We start from the raw sequence: 25,910 nt of genomic DNA, 5'->3' as shown, positions 1-25,910 counted from the left end.
CCATAGTTCATCAGGCACTCTATCAATCAGATCTAGGCCCTTAAATCTATTTCTCACTTCCACTGTATGATCATAAGGGATTTGATTTAGGTCATACCTGAATGGTCTAGTGGTTTTCCCTACTTTCTTCAATTTAAGTCTAAATTTGGCAATAAGGAGTTCATGATCTGAGCCACAGTCAGCTCCTGGTCTTGTTTTTTCTGACTGTATAGAGCTTCTCCATCTTTGGCTGCAAAGAATATAATCAGTCTGATTTCCGTGTTGACCATCTGGTGATGTCCATGTATAGAGTCTTCTCTTGTGTTGTTGGAAGAGGGTGTTTGTTATGACCAGTACATTTTCTTGACAAAGGTTAGAGCCTTCTAATTTAGCCCCAAGCTCTTTAGTTAGATTCAGAACAGATAATCTCAGAACTAATGTTTCAGTTTAGTGAACTGGACTTTTATCACCTCCCACCTAAAATAGGAAAGGAAAGTCAAGGTTTTATGACTAGCAATAGTGAGAAGCTTAACACACAAAGTAGGATTGCTTAGCCCCAGTATCTACACTGGTAACTATAGGATGAATAAAGAAGTTTAAGACAGCTCCAGCCTTATAGGGTGTCTAAGCTCTTCTTATTCTAAATGGGGAGAAAAGAGACATTAATACATTATAAAACTGACGGAATTAGGGCAAAGTGAAAAATAAAGGCACCTGGATCTTATATTTGAAAGTTAGTTGTGCCTGACTTTTTGCTACCCCATGGACTGTAGCCCGCCAGGCTAGCACTTGGAATCTTAACAGCTCTAAGTTCAAAGTCTAACTTCTTTACTTACTTACAGTTACTGTTGCTGCTGCTGCTGCTGCAAAGTCGCTTCAGTTGTGTCTGACTCTGTGTGACCCCATAGACGGCAACCCACCAGGCTCCTCCGTCCCTTACTATATTTATAATTATAGCATCCGGTAGGCTAGAACAGTGACTGAGAGTAGGAACTCTAGAAATCAGAATGTACAGATTTCAGATTATATGTCACTTGCTTAGCTATATGGTTTTAGACCAATCATTTCACTTTACTAAGCTTTAGTTTTATCCTCTGTAAAATAAAAAGTATAAAAGACTTATTTATAATTAAGATTATTGTAAAAATTAATCATAAAACATTTCACACCAAGGAAGTCTTGGTGAATAGTTGTTACTCTTTGTAATCTTATAGAAAATAATGGCATTTAAGCTTGAAGAAAAAAATCATTAGTGCATAATTTAGAAAACATTTCCTGCTTATTGTGGGATTATATATGTAAATTTATATAGTGTTTTTACTAGATTTTTACTCAAAGACTTGAACATTGCCCTTTTTGTAACCTTATATGACCTTTACCCTGAGACTAAAAAAATATGTTTTGAAAAACACGTTATAGCACACTGTAAACATGAATTACACTTCTGAGATTACAATAAATTCTTTACATATATTGGTATATTATGTAAAAATTATAATGCGCATCTCATCGTGGCTTTCTTGTCTGTCTCAAGTATATCTCTTAAGTAAATTTTATCTTCTGCTATGTTTTATTGGAAAATATTCAAGTAGATTTTATATAACTTGTTATCAATTAGGGAAAAAAGCTTAGGATTATTGATATTTGCTATCAAGCTCTACTTGCCTGGAAAATCCATGGACGGAGGAGCCTGGTAGGCTGCAGTCCATGGGGTCGCTAAGAGTCGGACATGACTGAGCAATTTCACTTTCACTTTTTATTTTCATGCATTGGATAAGGAAATGGCAACCCACTCCAGTATTCTTGCCTGGAGAATCCCAGGGACAGAGGAGCCTAATGGGCTGCTGTCTATGGGGTCGCACAGAGTCGGACATGACTGAAGCGACTTAGCAGCAGCAGCAGCAGCAGCATCAAGCTCTACATAAGATTTCAATATTATATGTCCAGATCCTCTGATTAGAAATAATTAACCATTTTTAGGTCAGGTATTTCTCTTGCAATTTCTTGACCACCCTCCCCAAAATGTATTAGGCTTAACCATATAAAATTACCATTTTCATGAGTCATAAATAGTTGAAATTTCTTATTATCCAACCTAATACATTTAAATATTCTATAAATGAACAGGAAGTTCACAGAGTTCCTACTGTCCACTTATGGTCTGTAGTCCCCAGGTTAAAAATCTGCTCTGTAGTTTGGGTACCATTATCTAGCCCTATTGGAGAAGGAAGTGGCAACCCACTCCAGTGCTCTTGCCTGGAAAATCCCATGGATGGAGGAGGCTGGTAGGCTGCAGTCCATGGGGTCGCTAAGAGTCCGACACGACTGAGCAACTTCACTTTCACGCGTTGGAGAAGGAAATGGCAACCCACTCTAGTGTTCTTGCCTGGAGAATCCCAGGGCCGGGGGAGCCTAGTGGGCTGCCGTCTATGGGGTCGCACAGAGTTGGACACGACTGAAGTGACTTAGCAGCAGCAGCATCTAGACCTATTATAAAACATTATTGACACAGTGAAGAAAAAAAATTAGAGGATTCTAAAGGAAAATTAGGGGAATTTTGAAAGTAACTACAAACCTTTTGTGTTGTTAGGTAAGAAGTGCAAATTATGAAACAGATCCATTTGTTCAAGAGTTTCAATTTAAAGTTCGAGATGAAATGGCTCATGTAACCGGACGCGTACTTCCAGCACCTATGCTCCAATATGGAGGCCGGGTAAAACCTCTTGATATCATGTTTAAATTATAAATATACAGTTTCTGTGTTTTGAGAGAAGGACATCCTAGCTGAGTCTAGAATTTAGAAAGTATTTTTCATTCCAACAGTGTTTTTGTTTCAAGTTGAGTGTCTTTGCTTGAACTTAATGGAACTTTTGTTTTTCTGTGATAAAAATATAAAATATTGATTTAGAAAAGCCTATTCCAGCAATTTGAAATGCTTATTTTTAGCTCATTCAAATAAGTTATATATTAAATGTTTGTTCTTTTTTGCCTTATTATTTCTCTTTCTCTGTAGAACCGGACTGTAGCAACACCAAGCCACGGAGTATGGGACATGCGAGGGAAACAGTTCCACACAGGAGTTGAAATCAAAATGTGGGCTATAGCTTGTTTTGCCACACAGAGGCAGTGTAGAGAAGAAATATTGAAGTAAGGCTTGTCATTAGTTTCACTTTGGGACCATTTTGTGTTTCAATTTTAAATTATTCAGCTAATGTTCTAACCAACATTGCCTCAATATGAAGTATATTTAATCAATGAACCTTTAAAAATGTTTCTTCTCAGTACTTTGATGAAGATTCTGAATTTTTTGGTCATATCCAAGTCACTGATTGATTCTTATAGGCATTCTAATAGACTAGCTTATATGGTATAGCAGGAGTACCATTGACTTTTGATGGCAAATAGTTTAGATTTAATTCCCAGGTTTGCCACTTCCTAACTTTATTACCATGAACAATTTATTTGATCTTATTATGCTTCAGTTTTTACCTTTTAAAAATAGAGATAATAGTACTTATTTACTGAATGAAAGTTAAATAACATCCTTATTTCTCAATTGAGTTCCTTGAAAGAGTCATTTAACTTCTCATTTTCACTTTCCAAAATTTGGCCTCCATCTCCACTACTTTTCGTCTTCTCCACATTCTTTCCCTCAACAATCTTCTGTTTAAAACAAATCTTCATTTTACCTTGACACTCTCTCAGGATTCCAGGCTTCCATTCAGTCTCCTTCCTTGAAGTTTTAGTGCTCTACCAAAATTGATTCCTGGAATCAATTTCAACCACAAAAGTATCTTTGTGATTATCAGTTCTAATGGTCTATTCTCAATAGCTGAGAAAAGAAGAGAAACTAAAGGCAAAGAAGAAAAGGAAAGATATACCCATTTTAATGCAGAGTTCCAAAGAATAGCAAGGAGAGATAAGAAAGCCTTCCTCAGTGATCAGTGTGAAGAAATAGAGGAAAACAATAGAATGGGAAAGACTAGAGATCTCTTCAAGAAAATTAGAGATACCAAGGGAAAATGCAAAGATGGGCACAATAAAGGACAGAAATAGTATGGACCTAATAGAAGCAGAAGATAGTAAGAAGAGGTGATAAGAATACACAGAAGAACTATACAAAAAAGAACTTCATGACCCAGATAACCATGATGGTATGATCACTCACCTAGAGCCATACATCCTGGAATGTGAAGTCAAGTGGGCTTTAGGAAGCATTACTACGAACAAAGCTAGTGGAGGTGATGGAATTCCAGTTGAGCTATTTCAAATCCTAAAAGATGATGCTTTGAAAGTGCTGCACTCAATATGCCTGCAAATTTGGAAAACTCAGCAGTGGCCACAGGACTGGAAAATGTCAGTTTTCATTCCAATCCCAAAGAAAGGCAATGCCAAAGAATGCTCAAATTACCGCACAATTGCACTCATCTCACACGCTAACAAAGTAATGCTCAAAATTTTCCATGCCAGGCTTCAACAGTACATGAACCGTGAATTTCCAGATGTTCAAGCCGGATTTAGACAAAGCAGAGGAATCAGAGATCAAACTGCTAACATCCACTGGATCATTAAAAAAAGCAAGAGAATTCCAGAAAACATCTATTTCTGCTTTATTGATTATGCCAAAGACTTTGACTGTGTGGATCACAACAAACTCTGGAAAACTCTTCAAGCGATGGGAATACCAGACCACCTGACCTTGCCTCCTGAGAAATATGTATGCAGGTCAAGAAGCAACAGTTAGAACCGGACATGGAACAACAGACTGTTTCCAAATCGGGAAAGGAGTACGTCAAGGCTGTATATTGTTACCCTGCTTATTTAACTTGTATGCAGAGTACATCATGCCAAAGGTTGGGATGAATGAAGCACAAGCCAGAATCAAGATTGCCAGGAGAAATATCAATAATCTCAAATATGCAGATGACACCACCCTTATGGCAGAAAGCAAAAAAGAACTAAAGAGCCTCTTGATGAAAGTGAGAGTGAAGTGAAAAAGTTGGCTTAAAACTCAACATTCAGAAAACTAAAATCATAGCATCTGGTCCCATCACTTCATGGCAAATAGATGGGGAAACAATGGAAACAATGAGAGATTTGATTTTGGGGGGCTCCAATATCTCTGCAGATGGTAACTGCAGCCATGAAATTAAAACATGCTTGCTCCTTGGAAGAAAATTTATGACCAACCTAGACAGCATATTGAAAAGCAGGGACATTACTTTGCCCACAAAGGTCCTTCTAGTCAAGGCTATGGTTTTTCCGATAGTCATGTATGGACGTGAGAGTTGGACTGTAAAGAAGGCTGAGCACCGAAGAATTGATGCTTTTGAACTATGGTGTTGGAGAAGACTCTTGAGAGTCCCTTGGACTCCAAAGAGATCCAACCAGTCCATCCTAAAGGAAATCAGTCCTGAATATTCATTAGAAGGACTAATGCTGAAGCTGAAACTCCAATACTTTGGCCACCTGATGTGAAGAACTGACTCATTTGAAAAGACCCTGATGCTGGGAAAGATTGAAGACAGGAGGAGAAGGAGACAACAGAGAATGAGATGGTTGGATGGCATCACTGACTCGATGGACATGGGTTTGAGTAGTCTCTGGGAGTTGATGATGAACAGGGAAGCCTGGTGTGCTGCAGTCCATGGGGTTGCAAAGAGTCGGACGTGACTGAGCATCTGAACTGATTCTCACCCATTATTTTTTCAATAGTTGTGCAGCATTAGATACAATTGACTGCCTTACTGACAGTCTCTCCATTCTTGCCTTCCTGGTTTTTTCATCACTTTGGTTTCCTTTCTCCTTTGTCTCCTCTCCTTTGGAACACCAGTCTTTGGGGCTGTGGCCCTCTTGAGGGCTTCTGCTGTTACTCTTGTTTGAGGAGTTGTGCTATAGTGAAAAGAGTACCAACTCCTCTTGTGATTAGCTCCATTCTAAAACTTCAGGCTTCTGATTAACAAAGAATAACATTTTTAAAGTTTTTCATTTGCCTCTTTAAACCCTTTCTCCATGTTCATATATTTTGGACAAAGAAACTGAACACTGTATGCCCTCAAACTCTCTGGTGTTCTTTTCCATTTACACTCATGCAGCTCTTTACTAAGATGCCTCCATTCTGTGTCTACACTTCTAAATGACACTCAGTCTTCTGTAATTTGTGATGCTGGAAATAATCCATAATAGTAAACTTAGTAGTTTGTCAGTATCTTCTCCATTTGTACTTGTCACTGCCTGTATAAAATAAAGTTATAATATTTGTGTAAAGTTATCTCCTCTCTAGAATCTAATCCTAAGAAAAATTATTATTGTCTGATGTAAGTCCACTAACAGACCCTATATGCCCGTAATGAATAGTTCTTGAGTGACGTAGAGATCAGTTTACGCCAGGATCAATTCAGAATTTGTTTTGCCTCCCTCATGTGAAAAACTTTTTTTTTCCTATTTAATTCTGTTCATGGATGTGTGCGTGCTAAGCCATGTCAACTCTTGGCAACTCTATGGACTATAACTCATCAGGCTCCTCTGTCCATGGGATTCTCCAGGCAAGAATACTGGAGTAGGTTGCCATGCCTTTCTCCTGGGGAGCTTCCCGACCCAGAGATGAAACCTGCAACTCTTACGTCTCCTGCGTTGGCAGGCAGGTTCTTTACCACTAGTGCCACCTCCTTTTTATTGGCTCCACATCTCTAAATGTATGTCTTGAGGTTCACTTAGTATATTTTTTCTCTCCGAACTTGTTATCCTCAGACTTTCAAGTAAAATGTCTGGAGCTCAGTTAAGTACAATGCTGCGATTATTTTTCTTGACCTCCACAGACCAAAGAAAACACCTCCAATTGTTTTTCAAGCTTTGAGGTACTCTTTTCATTTTACATTTGTTATTCATGGCTTGATAGAAGTCTCATAATCATTGGGCTTACGGCTCTTGTTCAGGCTAACTGAAAATATTCAACTTCATACTTTCTTGAATTAGATACTAATAAGGAAAAGGAGGAGGAGGGAATTCCTACAAACTTCATCTCTGTCCTGAGGGAATCAGAGTTTTTGAGCAAAGACCATTCAGATCCTTGACTTAGGGATGTATTTGTTTTAAAAACAAGTAAAGTGATTGTTAAACCTCAACATTATTACTTATTTATCCTAGGCTAAGTGCAGAATTATTAAAGTGCTGTCTACCTCTTTTTTTTTATAATGTTTTCTTTTTCCTAAATCTTTTCTGAGGACAGAATCTTTCCTGCTATCCTAGTTTCAAATAGGTATTACTGTAGAAAGAAATTCTGAATTAGGTCATAGTTCTGGGTCTTGCCACTTATCCAAGCATTTGACCTTGATCTAATACTTAATGTCCCTGAAGCTATTTCCAGATCTGTAAAATGGTGATAACACCTACCACCTTTTTATAAATCTTGTCAGGATCAAATTAGAAAATGTATAATAGCTTAAATATATCAAGCTTTTACACCAGGTCTTGGGCAGTACACTAAGTGCCTAACGTGTATTATCTCATTTAATCTTCACACCAACTCTATATTGGAAGTAGTCATTTTACAGATGAGAGAAACTGAAAAAAATTTGCCTAAAATTCTATAGCTAGCAAGTAACAGAACTGGAACCCGTCATGCTAATTCTAGAGCTGAGCTCTTAACCAGCACACTCTATTACTGATATCCTTTGTAAACTACAAAATGCCACATAACCGTACAGTAGTGTTCTTAGTTTGCAAAATAGACTACTGACCAGTTGTTGGCCTTTCACATCACTACTCTGGTGACCTCTTGCTATATGGAGCACACAGATCTTTGCTTTGTTTTCCATTCCCTTCCCAAACTTTGCATTACTACTTTTTAGATGTTGATAACTAGACAAAAGCTTTATTTTTAGTGATTTCTCCTTCCAGGGGTTTCACAGACCAGCTGCGGAAGATTTCCAAGGACGCAGGGATGCCCATCCAGGGCCAGCCTTGCTTCTGCAAATACGCACAGGGGGCAGACAGCGTGGAGCCCATGTTCCGGCATCTCAAGAACACCTACTCAGGGCTGCAGCTCATTATCGTTATCCTGCCCGGGAAGACACCAGTGTATGGTAAAGATACCGTATTAAGATTGCATTTTTCCTCAGGTACTTTCTATTCCTTTCAGGGACTTCCTGGCAATCCAGTGGTTAAAACTTCATGCTCCCAAGGCAGGGGACATGGGTCTGATCCCTAGTCAGAGATCTAAGATCCTGCTTGCCAAAAAAAAAAAAAATTCCTTTTAAAATTATACTAACACATATCCTAAAACTTTCAAACATAAAAATACATTTTATAACTATAGTCTTTAAAACCATGTATTGTTACTATAAAAAGAGAAATCATGAGAGCAAACTAAATAGTCCAAGACTCTATGAAAAGAATTTCAGTGAAGGAGGCATTACAAAACAATGATTAAGAGAATTGTTTATTAAAAGTGTCATTGAAATAACTTGAGTATCAGTATAATGTATGTTAAAAGCACAGGCTCTAGAGTCAGACTCTGCTGCTTAATACCCAGGTATTGCCAGGTATGCTACTTGTGTGATACTACCTGAATTACTTAACTACACAAAGCCTGGGTTTCCTCATCTGTGAAATTGGGGTACTACAAATATTTAATTTGTAAGTGTTAGTCGCTCAGTCGTGCCCGACTCTTTGCAACCCCATGGACTGCAGCTCACCAGGCTCCTCTGTCTATGAGATTTTCCAGGTAATGATACTGGAGTGGGTTGCCATTTCCTTCTCTAGGGGATCTTCCCAACCCAGGGATCGAACCCAGGTCTCCTGCACTGCAGGCAGATTCTTTACCGAGTGAGCTACAAGGGAAGGTAGTTGTAAGGTTTAAATAAATTTACATATGTAAACAGGGCTTCCCTGGTGGCTAAAATAGAATAAAAAATCTACCTGTAGTGCAAGAGACCCAGGTTCCATCCCTGGGTCAGGAAGATCCCCTGAAGAAGTGAATGGCTACCCACTCTAGTATTTTTGCCTGGAGAATTTCATGGACAGAAGAGCCTGGTGGGCTACAGTCCATGGGATCACAAACACTTTTATGTAAACAGGTTTATGACAGCACCTGTGATATAGTGAATGCTCAGTAAATGTTAGCTATTATGAGTGTAAACAAGCTAAAGTTTATGAGAGTAATAAGTTAAAAATAAATCATTTAAACATGGAAAAACACAAAGAAAATATAATTTTCAAATTACTGAATGGACTATAATCATTTAAGCTTAGGATAATAGAATTGACATAAGAAAATTTATTTGCATAAAAATTAAATTTTCTATCACAAGTGTATAACTAAAATTAAAAGGAAACCATAGAACATCAAAAATATTTGCAGCAAATTGAAACAACAAAAGGCTATAGTTTATTATTAAAGTATTCATATGGATCTGTTATTGTAGTCAAAGGAAAAAATTTTTTATGTTCTCCTAGATTAATAAATGAAGAAAATCAAAATTTCTCAAGAAAAAACAAGTAAATATTTGAGAATATGTTGGTTTAGACCAATAAAGAAATAAAGAAAAGTACAAATTGATAAAAGGACATTTTTATGCTACTAAATTAGCAAATATATTTAAATACTGTAATACCTAGTGATTGTGAGTATGCAGTGAATCTAGTATTTAACATATTGCTGATAACAGTACAAATTGATAATATCCTTTCATCGAAAGTATAAAAATGTGTTTTCAGTCACAACTTAAGTATTTCTTATTCCAAAAATATGTTCAAAGGAAAAGAATTCATAATATAAAAAAACTCTGTGCACAAAATTTTCATAATGATATCTGTGACATTAAACAACTACTAAGAACTGGTTTTAAATAGTAAGTTTCTGGTGGTGAGATAATATGTAGTGATTAAAAATGATGGTTATAAAAGTCAAAAGATATTTTTTACGTTGTGATAAAATACAGAAAGTATTACCTTGTTTTGTGTGCCCGGATATGTTCCAATGTCTGCTAGTTTATAGTCTACGGGAACTTGAATAGAATTTATACCCTACTGTTGTGTGAAAATTGTGTAAATCTTCATTGTGTTCAATTGGATCATGGTGCTTTTCAGGTCTACTGTATCCTTTTACTTTTCTGTATATTCATTCTGTTAAATTTTGAAAGTTTGATATTGAAACTCCAACTAAAAATCTTTTTTTTTTTTTGCTTTCTTAAATGTTTAATAGGAAGAACTTTTAGTTGACAAATTTTATATTGACATTCTCAAATCAGGAAAATATTTATTTATTTATTTTTAATATAAATTTATTTATTTTAATTGGAGGCTAATTACTTTATAATATTGTATTGGTTTTGCCATACATCAATATGAATTTTCCTACTTAGAAAAACAATTGTAATATATAGTGGAACTATATGTGTAACTTTGATCTGTATTTCCCAACTCTCCTGTAAATGTGCTATCATAGTTTCATAATTTAAAAAATAAAAGAAAAAGAAAAAAATACAGAAGGTGTTAAAGAATTTGTAAATCAAGGAAAGAACAAATAACTGAAAAAGACAAAGGACACAAAAGAAGTACAAATGGTCAGTTATCTATGAAAAGATGCTGGGCCTCATTAGACATTAAAGACATGTGAATTCGAATAAATTATTTTTCACCAACAATGATAGCAACTTTTGACAAAGATGTGAGTAAGTATACACTGTCATACACTGTTGCTGGGAGAGAAAGTTGATATTATCATAGCCTCCACACTGATCTTCTTGCCTGCATTCTCTTTAGTTCACTTTCAGTGCACTTTCTACACTGCTTCACTCAGTGGATTCAGTGAGTGATTTTTCTAACTAATAGGTTTTACTTTTTAGAACAGTTTTAGATTTACAGAAAAATTCAGCAGATAATATAGAAAGTGCTTATATACCTTCTTTCCCCTGTACACAGCTTTCCCTATTTTTAACGTCTTAGAGTGGTACATTTAATGAACCAGTATTGATAAATTATTATTACATATTATCTGCAGTTTACATTAAAGTTTACTCTTTGTACAGGTCTGTGAGTTTTGACAAATGCATAATGTCATTATCTACTATGACAGTATCAAAGAATAATTTCACTATTCTAAAAATCTCCTGTGCTCTGCTTACTCATCTCTCCCTCAGTCTCCTCAATCCCCTGGCAATCACTGGTCTTTTTAAGTCTCTATAGTTTTGCCTTTTCTAAAATGTTGTATAGTTGGAATTACACGGTATGTAACCTTTTCTGAACTGGCTTCTTTCAGTTAGCAATATTTAAGATTCTATCTTGTCTTTTTGTGGCTTATAAGTCATTTCTTTTTAATGTTGAATATTACATTGTGTGAGTACTACAGTTTGTTCTACATTTACTTACTGGAGGATATCTTGATTTCTTAACAGTCTTTGGCAATTATGAATAATGCTGCTACAAACATTCACATGAGGTTTTTGTGTGGACAGAAGTTTCTAACTCAATTTAGTAAATAAGCAGGAGCACAATTGCTTTATCAAATGATAAAACTGCCAAGAACAGAAACGGTAAAGACCTAACAGAGGCAAAAGAGGTGGCAAGAATACACAGAAGACCTATATAAAAAAGGTCTTACTGACCGGTATAACCACAATGCTGTGGTCACTCACCTAGAGCCAGACATTCTGGAGTGTGAAGTCAAGCGGGCCTTAGGAAGCATTACTACCAACAAAGCTAGTTGAGCTGTTTAAAATCCTAAAAGATGATGCTGTTAAAGTACTGCACCCAGTATGTCAGCAAATTTGGAAAACCCAGCAGTGGCAACAGGACTGGAAAAGGTCAATTTTCATCCCAGTCCCAAAGAAGGACAGTGTTAAAGAATGTTCACACTACCAGACAGTTGTACTCACTTCCCATGCTAGTAATGTTATGCTCAAAATCCTTCAAGCTAAACTTCAGCAGTACTCGAATCAAGAACTTCCAGATATACAAGCTGAGTTTAGAAAAGGCAGAGGAACCAGAAATCAAATTGCCAACATTCACTGGATCATAGAGAAAGCAAAGGAATTCTGGAAAAACATCTACTTCTGCTTCATTGACTATGCCAAAGCCTTTGACTGTGTGGATCACAACGACCTGTGGAAAATTCTTAGAGAGATGGAAATACCAGACCATCTTACCTCTTGAGAAACCTGTATTGGAGTCAAGAAACAGCAATTAGAACCTTACATGTAACAACTGACTGACTGACTGGTTCAAAACTTGAAAAGGAGTACAACAAGGCTGTATATTGTCACCCTGTTTATTTAACTTATATACAGAGTACATCATGAAAAATGCTGGGCTGGATGAGTTACAAGCTGTAATCAAGATTGCCACGAGAAATACCAACAACCTCAGATATGCAGATGATACCCTCTAATGGCAGAAAGCAAAGAGGAACTAAATTACCTCTTGAAGAGAAAGAAGAGAGTGAAAAATCTGGCTTAAAACTCAACATTCAGAAAACTAAGATCATGGCATCCAGTCCCATCACTTCATGGCAAATAGATGGGGAAAAGTGGAAGCAGTGACAGATTTTCTCTTCTTGGGCCCCAGAATCACTGCAGATGGCAACTGCAGCCATGAAATTAGAAGACACTTGGAAGGAAAGCAATGACAAACCTAGACAGCTTATTAATAAAAGCAGAGCCATCATTGCCAATAAAGGTTCATGTAGTCAAAGCTGTGGTTTTTCCAGTAGTCACGTACAGATGTGAAAGTTGGACCATAAAGAAGGCTGAGTGCTGAAGAATTGATGCTTTTGAATTGTGATGCTGGAGAAGAGTCTTTGAGAGTCCCTTGGACAGCACAGAGATCAAACCAGTTAATCCTAAAGGAAATCAACCCTGAATATTCATTGGAAGGACTGATGCTGAAGCTGAAACTCCAATACTTCGGCTACCTGATACAACAGCCAAATCATTGGGAAAGACCCTGATGTTAAGAAAGATTGAAGGCAAAAAGAAGAGGGTGGCAGAAGTTGGATAGCATCACTGACTCAATAGACATGAACTTGGGCAAACTTCAGTAGGTAGTGAGGGACAGGGAGGCCTGGTGTTACTGCAGTCCATAGGCTTGCAAAGGGTCAGACACGACTTAGTGACTGAACAAAATAAGACTGTCAAATTGTCTTCCAAAGTGACGTACCATTTTATTTTCCCATCAGCAGTTAATGAGAGTGCCTATTCATTCAACATTCAGTATCTGACAGTTTTTTGGATTTTAGCAATTCTAATAGGTATGTAGTAGTATCTTGTCATTTTACTTTGAAGTTTGTTAATAATATATACTTGAACACGTTCAGTTGTGCTCATTTCACATGCTAGCAAGGTAATGCTCAAAATCTTTCCAGCAAGGCTTCAACAGTATGTGAACTGAGAACTTCCTGATGTACAAGATGGATTTAGAAAAGGCAGAGGAGCCAGAGATCAAATTGCCAACATCCGTTGGATCGTAGAAAAAGCAAGGGAATTCCAGAAAAACAGCTACTCCTGCTTCATTGACTACCCAAAAGCCTTTGACTATGTGGATTACAGCAAACTGTGGAAAATTCTTCAAGAGATGGGAATACCAGATCACCTTACCTGTCTCCTGAGAAACCTGTATGCAGGACAAGGAGAAACAGAACTGGACATGGAACAACGGACTGTTTCCCGATTGGGAAGGGAGTATGTCCAGGCTGTATACTGTCACCCTGCTTATTTAACTTATATGCAGAGTACATCATGTAGAATGCCGGGCTGGATGACTCACAAGATGGAATCAAGATTGCTGGGAGAAATATCAACAACCTCAGACACGACTTAGCAACTGAACAACGACAATAACACATAGTATTGAGCACCAGGACTTCCTGGCAGACCATTGGTTAACATTCTGCACTTCTGCAGGGGGCATGAGTTCAGTCTCTGGTCAGGGAACTAAGATACTACACATGTGTGGCATGGCCAAAATACGTGTGTGTGTGTGTGTGTGTGTGTATATATATACAGAGAGAGAGAGAGAGAGCACCTTTTCATGTGCTTCTTTGCCATCTGTATATCTTTGATGAAATGTCTATTCCAGTCTTCTACTCATTTTTTAATTGATATGTTTGTTCTCTTATTGTTTTGGTTTTAAGAGTTCTTTGTATGTTTGGATACAAGTTCTTTATCAGATACCTACTTGGCAAATATTTTCTCCCAGGCTCTGGCTTGTCTTCTCTTAAGCGTGTCTTTCATAAAGCACAAGTTTAAAATTTTAATGAAGTCCAAATTTAAATAATGTCATCAGTATATTCTTTCACATATCATTTTTGGTGCTATATTCTAAGTTTTACTTTGTATAATCTTTTAGCAGTTTTATAGTTTTCTTTTTTACATATAGATACATACATACATTTTCTTTTTTACATAAAGTTTTATAGTTTTCTTTTTTATAATCTATTTTTACTTAATTTTTATGAAAGGTATAAGGTCATATCTAGATTTTTTTTTTTCTTTTTGCACGTGGATTCCAGTGGTTTTCAGCACCATTTGTTGGAAAGATTATCTTTCTCCATTAAATTGTCTTTGCTGCTTTGTCAAAGATTGACTGTATTTGTGTGAGTCTGTTTCTGGGCTCTGTTTTGTTAAGCCTTGAAGTCAGGTAATGTCAGTTCTCTGACTGTATTCTTCTTCCCTGTTGTATTAGCTAATAAGTCTTTTGCCTCTCTATACACTTTAGAAGCAGTTTGTCAGTAATCACGAAGTAACTTGCTGAGACTTACTGGGATTACATTGAGTCTGTAGATCAAACTGGGAAGAATTGACATCTTAGAATTGATATCTTCTAAAAAAACAATTGATATCTTCTATTTTTTAACAAGAAATATCTCTGTTCAAAGCTTCTTTGATTTCTTTTATCAGAGTTTTATAGTTTTCCTCATTTAGATTTATATTGAAGTATATATTTTTTGTTTTGTTGCTAGTATAAATGGTTATTGCACTTTAAATTTTAAATTTTAGTTTTTCATTTTTAGTACTTAGGAAAGCAGTTGATTTTTTGTATATTCACTTTGTATCCTATAACCTTGCTAAGTCACTTACTTGTTCCAAGAAGCTTTTGTCAATTTGGGGGGTTTTCTGCATAGACAGTCATGTTCTCTGTGAACAAAGGCAGTTTTATTTTTTCCTTCCCAGTCTGTGTACTTTTATATCCTTTTCCTTGCATTAGCTTGGACTTCCAGTATGTTGAATAGCAGTGGTGAGATGAGACATCCTTACATTGTTCCTGACTTTAGGGGGGAAACATCTAGTTTCTCAGCAATAAACATGAAAGCTGTAAACCTTCTAGTTGTTTTTTTATGAAGTTAAGGACGTTCCCCTCTAACCCTAGTTTGCTGAGAGTTTGTATTATGAATGGATGATGGATTTTTTCCTACATGTTTTGATATGATCATGTGATTTTTCAATTTTTTCTCTTAATATGATCAGTCTGTTTGTTCAGTCATTCAGTTGTGTCCGACTCTTTGGGACCCCATGGATTGCAGCATGCCAGACTCCCCTATCCTTCACCATCTCCTGGAGCTTGCTCAAACTCATGTCCATTGAGTTGGTGATGCCATCCAAACATCTTGTCCTCTGTCGACTTCTTCTCCTGCCTTCAATCTTTTCCTAGCATCAGGGTCTTTTCCAATGAGTTGGCCCTTCGAATCAGGTGGCCAAAGTATTGGAGCTTCAGCGTCATTCCTTCCAATGAATAGTCAGGGTTGATTTCCTTTAGGATTGACTGGTTGCATATAAATGGGATCAGTTACTTTAATTGATTTTCAAATATTGAACCTGGCTGACCATAGGTTTAACCTGTGTGTGTTGGGATGACTCACAAATCCTGCTATCTGCTTAGTTTTTTTCTGGTACATTCCATGTAACACTCCATGTAAAAGAGATCACAAATTGGATCTCTGCCTACTAGAGCAGACATTTCTGCTACTCTTTAGCCATAACCATGAGGACACCCCACTTTTCCATGACAGTAGACAGTAGGGTAATACCCCTGATACCATCCACCTATAATGTGGGAAACCTTGGTTTCATCCCTGAGTTGGAAAGATCACCTGAAGGAGGGCATGGCAACCCACTCCAGTATTCTTGCCTGGGAAACCCCATGGACAGAGGAGCCTGGTGGGCTATAGTCCATGGGGTCACAAAGAGTTGGACACGACTGAAATGACTGACCACGCAGGCAACATGTAGTTTGTGTCTTAGTTTTTTTTTTTTTTACTCTTCTCCCTTTTTTCTCCCTTTTATGGTTTTAAACGAGCATTTTCTATTATTCTATTTTCTCTCTTCTATGAATTATCCTTTTTTGAAAAATGTTAGTGGTTTCCCTAAAGTTTGCAGTATACATTTACTAGTAATCTAAGTTTGCTTTCAATAATTCCGTACTACTTCACAGATAGTGTAGATACCTTATAATAGAGTATCAATATTCCCAATTTCTCCCTCCTGTCCCTTCCAGTATTGCTGTCATTCATTTCCATATAATACATTGTTGCTATTATTATTTTGAACCGCTATCTATTAGTTCAGTTAGGAATAAGAATATAAAAGATTTTATTTTTTATTTATTCCTTCTCTGACCTTTTTTTGTATGTATAGGTCTGGACTTCCAACCTATATAATTTTCCTTCTCTCTAGAAAACATACTTTTATCATTTCTTTCAAGGCAGGTCTACTGTCAATAGATTCCCTTAGTTCTTATTTGTCATATTTCCTCTTTATAAAAAAAAAATTTATTTATTTTCAACCGTGCTGGGTCTTCGTTGCTAGATGGGCTCTTCTCTAGTTACGGCGAGAGGGAGCTACTCTCTACTTGGCGTGCGGTCTTCTTACTGCAGAGGCTTCTCTTGTTGCAGGGCATGGGCTCTAGAGCGCAGGCTTAGTAGTTGGGGCTCACAGGCTTGCTTGCTCCGCAGAACGTAGGATCCTTCCAGACCAGGGATCAAACCCACGTCTCCTGCACTGGCAGGCAGATTCCTTACCGCTCAGCCACCAGGAAAGCCCCTTTCACTTTAAAAAAAAATGTATTTTCTTATGTTTACTTATAAATTAGTTTATCCACTCACATAGTTTCAACTGTTAAATTGTTCTGGAATTCTTATCTTTCAAATTCTTATCTTTCAGCACCATCATAGCCTTCATCCTATTTGTTTTTCTCATAGAAAAACTCATCGATTTGCCACTTTAAGTTTAATATTTGTTTCTTGAGTGCTGATGCCTGTATTTCAGGCTCCACTGTAGCCCTCCCTCTTTAGCCAGAACCCTGGAATCTCTACATTTATCTCATGTTGGTATAAGTGATGCCTTCTATCAATTAGTTGCTTGGTGTCAGTTTTGTTTCTGGCCCTGCCATGCAACATGTGGGCACTTAGTTCCCCTACCAGGGATGGAACCGGTGCCCCCTGCACTGGAGTCATTGGACCACCAAGAAAGGCCCTGGTGTCAAATTTTGATTGTAGTGTTCATTCTTTCTGATATACTGTTTTCATAGGATGTTCTTGAATTAACTATTTTTTAACAAGTTTTGGTGTGTATGCATGGTAAAATATACATAACATAAAATTTACCATTTTAACCGTCTTAGAGTACACGGTTCAGTGGCGTAAAGTATATTCACAGCACTGTGCAACTATCACTGCTATTCATTTCCAGAATTTTTTCATCATCTCAGACAGAATTCTGTACCCATTAAACAATAACTCCCCATTCCCCTACCCACCAGCCCCTGGTAGCTTCTATTCTACTTTCTGTCTCTATGAATTTACCTATTCTAGTAACTTGTGTAAATGGAGCCGTACAATACTTATCTCTTTGTTCTTGGCTTATTTCACTTAGGGTAATGTCCTGGAGGTTTATCTATGTTGTAGTATGTATAAGAATTTTATTCCCCTTTTTTGTGGTAAAATAAATATAAAACATAAAATTTACCATTTTAACAAGTATACAGTTCAGTGACATCAAGTACATTCATGTTGTACAGCCATCACCACCATCCATCTCCAATCATCCCTAATTGAAACTCAGCACTAACTCCCCATCTCTCCTTCCCAACTCCTAGAAACCTGTATTCTACTTTGATTGTATGAATTTGACTATTCTAGTTACCACATATAAATGGATCATAATAGTATTTGTCCTTTGTGACTGTTTATTTCATTTAGTATAATGTTCCTCAGGTTAATCTGTGCTAGAATTTTCTTCCTTTTTAAAGCTAAATAATATTCCCTTGCATGTGTATCCACACTTTGTTTATCTATTCATGTATCAGTGAGCTCTTGGATTACTTCCACCATAACGCTGCTTTGAACATGAGCATACAGCTCTCTGTTCCAGTCCTTCCTTTCCCTTCTTTTGGATCTATTCCCAGAAGTGAAATTGTTGGATTATATGGTAATTCAGTTTTAGTTTCTTGAGCAATTGCCTTGCTGTTTTCCACGGAATCTGCACCATTTTACGTTCCTATCAGCAATGGGCAAGGTTTCAGTTTCTCCACATTCCTGCCAGTACTTGTCATTTATTTTCGCCATCCTATTGGGTATGGGGTAGTATCTCATTATGGTTTTGATTTGCATTCTTTAATAATTAGTGATGTGGAATATCTTTTCCTGTGTTTGTTGACCAACTGTAGATCTTCTTTGGAGAAATGTCTATTCAAATCCTTTGCTCATTTTTATTTGGATTGCTTGGGTTTTCTTCTTGAGATATAGGAGTTAGTGTGTGTGGTTTTCTGTGTGTGTGTTTTGTTTTGTTTGTTCTTGGCCACACTGCGCAGCTTGTGGAATCTTAGTTCCCCGACCCGACCAGGAACTGAACCCTGGTCCTTGGCAGTGAGAGCTTGGGAGTCCTAGCCACTGGGCTGCCATAGAATTCCCAGGAGTTAGTGTTTAATTGTTCCTGCAGTTAATGGCTTCATCAGTTTCTGCTTCTAATAAGCTGATCTTGACTGTGATTCATTGTATTCACCTGTTTTGGGGTGGCAGTTCTCTTTGTTACCTCATTTCTCTGATGGATTTAAGACAAAGACAAATCATTGATTTTCAGTTTTGTTCAGCTTTTTCTGTTGTTGTGAGGATGGAAGTGATGACTTCTAATCTTTTATGTGTTAGTGCTATAGCCAGTGTCCAGAGTACTATTTTTAAAGTACAGATCTGATTTTACCACCTTCCCAATCACCCCCACTTCAGTAGTTTTTCATTATGCAATTGATAAAATTGACACTTAAGATTATCTTCCAAGGGTTTGCATGTTCTAATCCATGACTTCTTACCTCTTCAGAATTCATCTTCTTGCTTTATGCTTTTTTCCCCACAGGATCTCTTTGATTACCCTCTTCCTTCTACCTATATTGCTTCTCATAACTCTCTTCCACCCTTCACCAAGTAAACACACATTCTTTTTTAGTTCTGACATCCCTTCCTTGGGGGAAGCTTTTCCTGACCTCCCTGACAAGGTCAGATTCTCTTAACATTTATTGTCTTTAAGGCAATGGCAACCCACTCCAGTACTCTTGCCTGGAAAATCCCATGGGCGGAGGAGCCTGGTAGGCTGCAGTCCATGGGGTCGCTAAGAGTCGGACGTGACTGAGTGACTTCACTTTCACTTTTCACTTTTCATGCATTGGAGAAGGAAATGGCAACCCACTCCAGTGTTCTTGCCTGGAGAATCCCAGGGACGGGGGAGCCTGGTGGGCTGCCGTCTCTGGGGTTGCACAGAGTCGGACACGACTGAAGCGACTTAGCAGCAGCAGGAGGAGCAGCAGCACCTTGTTACCACTCCTTTATGTTGTTTCACAGTTGTGATGTTAAATTTAAAATTATTTAACTAATGCCTATTTCTCTGACTAGACTATAAATTCTATGAGGGCAAAAACAGTGTCTGTCTTGACTTAGCATTGTATCCCCAGAGCTTCACACAGTGCTAGCATGTATCAGATGACTCGATAAATATTTGTTAAATGAATTAATAAATCTTTTTGGAGGGTGATTTTTCAGTATCTATAAAAATTCTACCTATAGAAATTTATCCTGAAGCTATAGTTACACAACCAAACAAAAGTAAATATACAAAGATGTTATTCATAATGTTCTTTGAAATAATAGAAATCTATTTGATATATTATTGATAAAATAATAGAAACCTATATTCAGTTCAAAAATATGTCATTGTGTGAATACTTAGATAAGAAAAGGAAACAGGATAAAGAAAGGGACAGGATAAAAGCCTTTATACTGTAATACCTCTATATATATTTTTTTTAATATTTCTAAATTAAACTTTGGAAAATAGGATTGAAAGCTATAAGTATACTGTGATTATAACTGCATTAAAATAATACAGATGAAAATATTACTGGAAGAAAGTACAATTAAATACTAATAAGGGTTTATGTATTGATATTTTTCTCTGGTTTTTCAGTTGCTGTTATAGTATTTTCATGAAGACAAAAATATACTTTCTTATATATGAAGAAAACAAATGGAAACATTATCACTAAATGCTTAAGCTGATCTTCAAGGCAGTATACTTTATATTTTAGGATAATTTTTCATATTTTATAATTGTCTATTTTAGAACAGAGTTTTCAGAAATCCTGGAAACAGTTAATTTGAAAGATCCAGTTTATTTTAATTGGCTAGACATCAGTTTAAAACATTTAAGATAGAAATTATATTACTAACTGCACTCTTGAATGACCTCAAGACACCACACATTTATATAATCAAATAAGGCAGTATAGGGAATTCCCTGGCAGTCCAGTAATTAGGATCAGTTGGCTCTCATTACTAAAGGCCCAGGTTCAGTCCCTGGTTGGGGAACTAAAATTCCACAAACCCACGCTGCATTGCCCAAAAAAAGACAGTATACTATAAATTTTAATAACATTGTTTTAGTATTGGTATAATTTGGGGTATCCTGTAATACAGTGATATATTTCACAGGGGAAAACATACAAAGCAGCTTAATGGTCAGTAAAATTTGACCTTTTTTAACTAGAGATGTTTGTATTTGTTTCCTAGCGGAGGTGAAACGTGTCGGAGATACACTTTTGGGTATGGCTACACAATGTGTTCAAGTCAAGAATGTAATAAAAACATCCCCTCAAACTCTCTCAAACCTGTGCCTGAAGATAAATGTTAAACTTGGAGGGATCAATAATATTCTTGTACCTCATCAAAGGTAAGATAAGCTAATCACCTAATAAGATATTCATTTTTTTTCCATTAGTTTTCATACCTTAATTTTTCTATGTTTTGCCATACCTAGGAGAAGGCAATGGCACCCCACTCCAGTACTCTTGCCTGGAAAATCCCATGGGCAGAGGAGCCTGGTAGGCTGCAGTCCATGGGGTTGCTAAGAGTCGGACATGACTGAGCGACTTCACTTTGACTTTTCCCTTTCATGCATTGGAGGAGGAAATGGCAACCCAGTCCAGTGCTCTTGCCTGGAGAATCCCAGGGACAGGGGAGCCTGGTGGGCTGCCGTCTATGGGGTTGCACAGAGTCGGACATGACTGAAGCGACTTAGCGGCAGCAGCAGCCATACCTAAGACCTATGTAAGAGACAACTTTGGTGATTCCTGCCATAGGCGATAAGTAGAAATTTTGGCAAAAAGTAAAGAGTTTTGATTGGCAAAATTTAAGAGACTGCTTTATGAAAAATCCCATTTTCATTTAATGTACAAAGTTCCTCAGCTCTCACTAGAAAGTATTGAGAACTTTATTTTTCAGATGCATCCAGCTTGTAAAATTTTTTCATTGTTTGGTAGTCACCTTCTTGTTTTTTCCTTTGGCTGCGCTGGGTCTTCGTTACTTTTAGGCAGGCTTTCTCTAGTTGCAGTGAATGGGGGCTACTCTGTTGTGGTGCTTGGGCTTCTCATTGCGGTGGCCTCTCTTGCTGCAGAGCACAGGCTCTGTGTGCACGGGCTTCAGTGGTTGCAGCACGTGGGCTCCGTAGTTGCAGCTCCCGGGCTCTAGAGCAAAGGCTCAGTAGTTGTTGCACACGGGCTTAGTTCTCTGTGACATGTGGAGTTTTCAAACCCATGTCCCCTGCATTGGCAGGTGGATTCTTATCCACTGCACCACCAGGGAAGTCCAGTAGTCATCTTCAAGCTGGTGTCTTGAGGCCACTCACCTAGAAAGTGAGGGAAGCCTTTCTTCCTCCTTTAGGGACTTAGGGTGGGGTTAGGGGAGAAGGGAAGTGAAGTGAAAGTCGCCCAGTCATGTCCGACTCTTTGCGACCCCATGGACTATACAGTCCATGGAATTCTCCAGGCCAGAGTACTGGAGTGGGTAGCCGTTCCCTTCTCCAGGGGATCTTCCCAACTCAGGGATCCTCCCACATTGTGATTGGATTCTTTACCAGCTGAGCCACCAGGGAATCCCAGGGATTAGAGGAGAAAGTGAAAGTGAAGTCGCTCAGTCATGTCCGACTCTTTGCGACCCCATGGACACCAGGCTCCTCTGTCCATGGGATTTTCTAGGCAAGAGTACTGGAGTGGGTTACCATTTCCTTGTCCAGGGAACTTCCTGACCCAGGGATCAAACCCAGGTCTCCCACATTGTAGACAGACGCTTTACCGTCTGAGCCACCAGAGGGGGCATGTCAATTAAGTAAATCAGTTAAATAAGTCATATCAATTGCTGGGGTCAATTGGACAACAGATGTTACTGTTACATTGCCATCATGTCTAAGAGCTCTTAGGACCTATGAGACATGATGACCTAGAAATAGGGTGCTGGGGAAGAGGCATAATGTTATTTGGAGAATTAAACAATAGGTTTCCTTTTAATAGTTGAAGCAACTAGGGCTCTAAAATCTTAAATGTCTTGTTGACACAAAAGCTCTTTTTTTCCCCTGTTTTTCCATACTGCCTCTATTTCCCATCCCTATTAAATATAAATGAGATTCATAAATGAGATGAATATAGAATTTTATCAAGCCCAAGAACTAAGAGAAATAGTCATTTGACTTTCAAGAATACAATTTTAAAATAAAATGAACCACTAGCTACTTTATGACTATTAAATATATGTTACTCAAATTTTACACTTTTGTTCAGGGAGTGGTAGACTCCCTTAATCCCTTCCAGTGTGGTTTAATGATTCTTTATCTCCTTTCAAGATTATACTGGCTTAAAATGTAAGTAGATTAAAGAAAGGTTGATATAAATTGATGGGTTAATATGAGGAAATTTTATCATTTTATGCCTATTATGAAGAATGCTAGCCGCAACTGCCCTTTACAACCATCAGCACAGCTGCTTAAGGCAGAAGCTGTCTGAAAAGGATCTTCTCTGTGCTATACCAACAACTTGCAATTGTGCTGCCCTAGTGTGAGACAGATAAAAGCATAATGAAAAAATTTATCTAACTCTTGTTAAAAATGTGTTTAAGACCTTCTGTGTTCCAGCAACCAGTGATCTTTTTGGGAGCAGATGTCACTCATCCGCCAGCTGGTGATGGGAAGAAGCCTTCTATTGCTGCTGTGAGTATCAGGCAGGTTTATCTTATCTCAAATTTACATGAAGATCAACATTTTGGTTTTAACTTTCTGAATTTTAATGACATTTTCTTTGAAATAAGCTTTTGTAAATATATATATAAAGTTTTAAAAATACATTTGTGAAGTTTTACAGATTATGTATATTTATGTAGATCTATCCAGAGCCAACTTTCAAATGTTCTTTGGATTTTTTAAAAGAATGATTATTCTCTAGTTCGGAGGCTACAGGTTCCATATATATCGATTAGATCAAGTTTACTAATTGTATTACTCAACTCTTCTGTGTCCTACACAGAAATTTGTCTGTTTGGCCTCTCCATAATTGCATATTTTCAGTTACTTTTTATAATTCAAAGAATTTATGTATTTCAGTCATGTCATTATTACAGAAAGATGTATCACATACAAGTTTGGTGCATTGCTTTTTTTTCAGTATAAAATATCTTCACCTTTGTCCAGTTTAATACTTTGCACTTGAAATCTTTAATACTGCTTCTCTTAACATCTGCCTCTTCTATCTCTTGCCTACCTTTATTTATTTCTTAATTTTCATTTTTGGCTGTTGTGGGTCTTCGTTGTTGCAAAGGCTTTTCTCTAGTTGCAGTGAGTGGGGGCTACTCTCTAACTGCAATGCATGGGCTGCAAACACAACGATATTAAGACACAGAAAGAAAAAATTAAGATAGCTACTCTCAGAACCAATACTAACTTCTCCAGTGACCAGATACAAAGCATAAATACAACACAATAAGACTGAGTATAGAGTCAGGACTTTTTATCTAGGGCATTGCAGTAAAAGAGGAAAAATTCTTTTAAAAATTTAGGAAGCGTAACAGATCATGGCATTCGGTCCCATCACTTCATGGGAAATAGATGGGGAAACAGTGGAAACAGTGTCAGACTTTATTTTTCTGGGCTCCAAAATCACTGCAGATGGTGACTGCAGCCATGAAATTGAAAGACACTTACTCCTTGGAAGGAAAGTTATGACCAACCTAGATAGCATATTCAAAAGCAGAGACATTACTTTGCCAACAAAGGTCCGTCTAGTCAAGGCTATGGTTTTTCCAGTGGTCATGTATGGATGTGAGAGTTGGACAGTGAAGAAAGCTGAGTGCTGAAGAATTGGTGCTTTTGAACTGTGGTGTTGGAGAAGACTCTTGAGAGTCCCTTGGACTGCAAGGAGATCCAACCAGTCCATTCTGAAGGAGATCAGCCCTGGGATTTCTTTGGAAGGAATGATGCTGAAGCTGAAACTCCAGTACTTTGGCCACCTCATGCAAAGAGTTGACTCATTGGAAAAGACTCTGATGCTGGGAGGGATTGGGGGCAGGAGGAGAAGGGGACGACAGAGGATGAGATGGCTGGATGGCATCACAGACTCGATGGACATGAATTTGAGTGAACTCTGGGAGTTGGTGATGAACAGGGAGGCCTGGCGTGCTGCGATTCATGGGGTCGCAAAGAGTCAGACATAACTGAGCAACTGAACTGAACTGAACTGAACAGTTCTTAAAGTGAAAGAAAGTGAAAGTCGCTTGGTCATATCTGACTCTTTGCAGCCCCATGGACTACACAGTCCATGGAATCCTCCAGGCCAGAATACTGGAGTGGGTAGCCATTCCCTTCTCCAGGGGATCTTCCCAACCCAGGGATCGAACCCAGGTCTCCCACATTGCCGGTGGATTCTTTACCAGCTGAGCCACCAGGGAAGCCCAAGAATGCTGGAATGGCTAGCCTACCCTTCTTCAGGGGATCTTCCCGACCGAGAATTGAACCAGGGTCTCCTGCATTGCAGGCAGATTCTTTATCAACTGAGCTATCAGGGAAGCCCCCAGAAGAGGATGCCAGAATCTTCTGAGTATGACTTCTGGGGTGGTTTGCTAAACTGTAAGAGAAATCAGGTGTTTGAATGGTAGTGATTTAGTTGTTAAATCGTGTTTGACTCTTGGAGACCCCATGGACTATAGCCTGCCAGGCTTCTCTGTCCATGAAATTTTCTAGGCAAGAATACTGGAATGGGTTGCCATTTCCTTCTCCAGGGGATCGTCCCCATCCAGGGATCAAACCTGGGTCTCCTGCATTGTAGGAGGGTTCTTTACCAACTGAGCTATCAGGGAAGCACAGGTGTTTGAATGGATCCTCTTTTTTACTTTTCTTCTTCCTCTTGTTCTTTTTATATACATCTTTTTGTCTATCTTTACCAGTATTTAGGTTTACCAGCAACATCTGTAAATTAGAATCAAATTGTTAAATGTAAAGTACAGCCTACTTAGAGGAAAATAGTTTTTGACCCTAGACTGGGTCTTTTATTCTGTTCTTCACTTATTCTGTTCGTCACTGGAATTGTCTGTTTTCATTACTTTCAAAATGAACAGTGATTGTTAAGGTTATAGTAAA

General features: G+C 37.8%; 1 protein-coding gene across 6 annotated transcripts in view; it reads left to right on the top strand.

Annotated features, from left to right (window-relative positions):
* Positions 1–25,910, top strand: part of AGO3 (argonaute RISC catalytic component 3) — a 136,174-nt gene that overhangs the window by 83,943 nt on the left and 26,321 nt on the right. For all 6 annotated transcript variants that reach the window (XM_027537844.1, XM_027537841.1, XM_027537843.1 and 3 more), the window contains 5 exons: positions 2,570–2,692; positions 2,993–3,126; positions 7,879–8,063; positions 21,026–21,185; positions 23,402–23,492. In XM_027537844.1, coding sequence (XP_027393645.1) covers positions 2,570–2,692; positions 2,993–3,126; positions 7,879–8,063; positions 21,026–21,185; positions 23,402–23,492 — 693 coding nt within the window. The remainder of the gene's footprint in view (positions 1–2,569; positions 2,693–2,992; positions 3,127–7,878; positions 8,064–21,025; positions 21,186–23,401; positions 23,493–25,910) is intronic.

The sequence above is a fragment of the Bos indicus x Bos taurus genome, chromosome 3 (genome assembly GCF_003369695.1).
Source record: "Bos indicus x Bos taurus breed Angus x Brahman F1 hybrid chromosome 3, Bos_hybrid_MaternalHap_v2.0, whole genome shotgun sequence".
In the NCBI taxonomy this organism is placed as follows: domain Eukaryota; kingdom Metazoa; phylum Chordata; class Mammalia; order Artiodactyla; family Bovidae; genus Bos; species Bos indicus x Bos taurus.
Note: the sequence above shows the minus strand (reverse complement) of the source record. Positions and strands in the feature narration are given on the sequence as shown.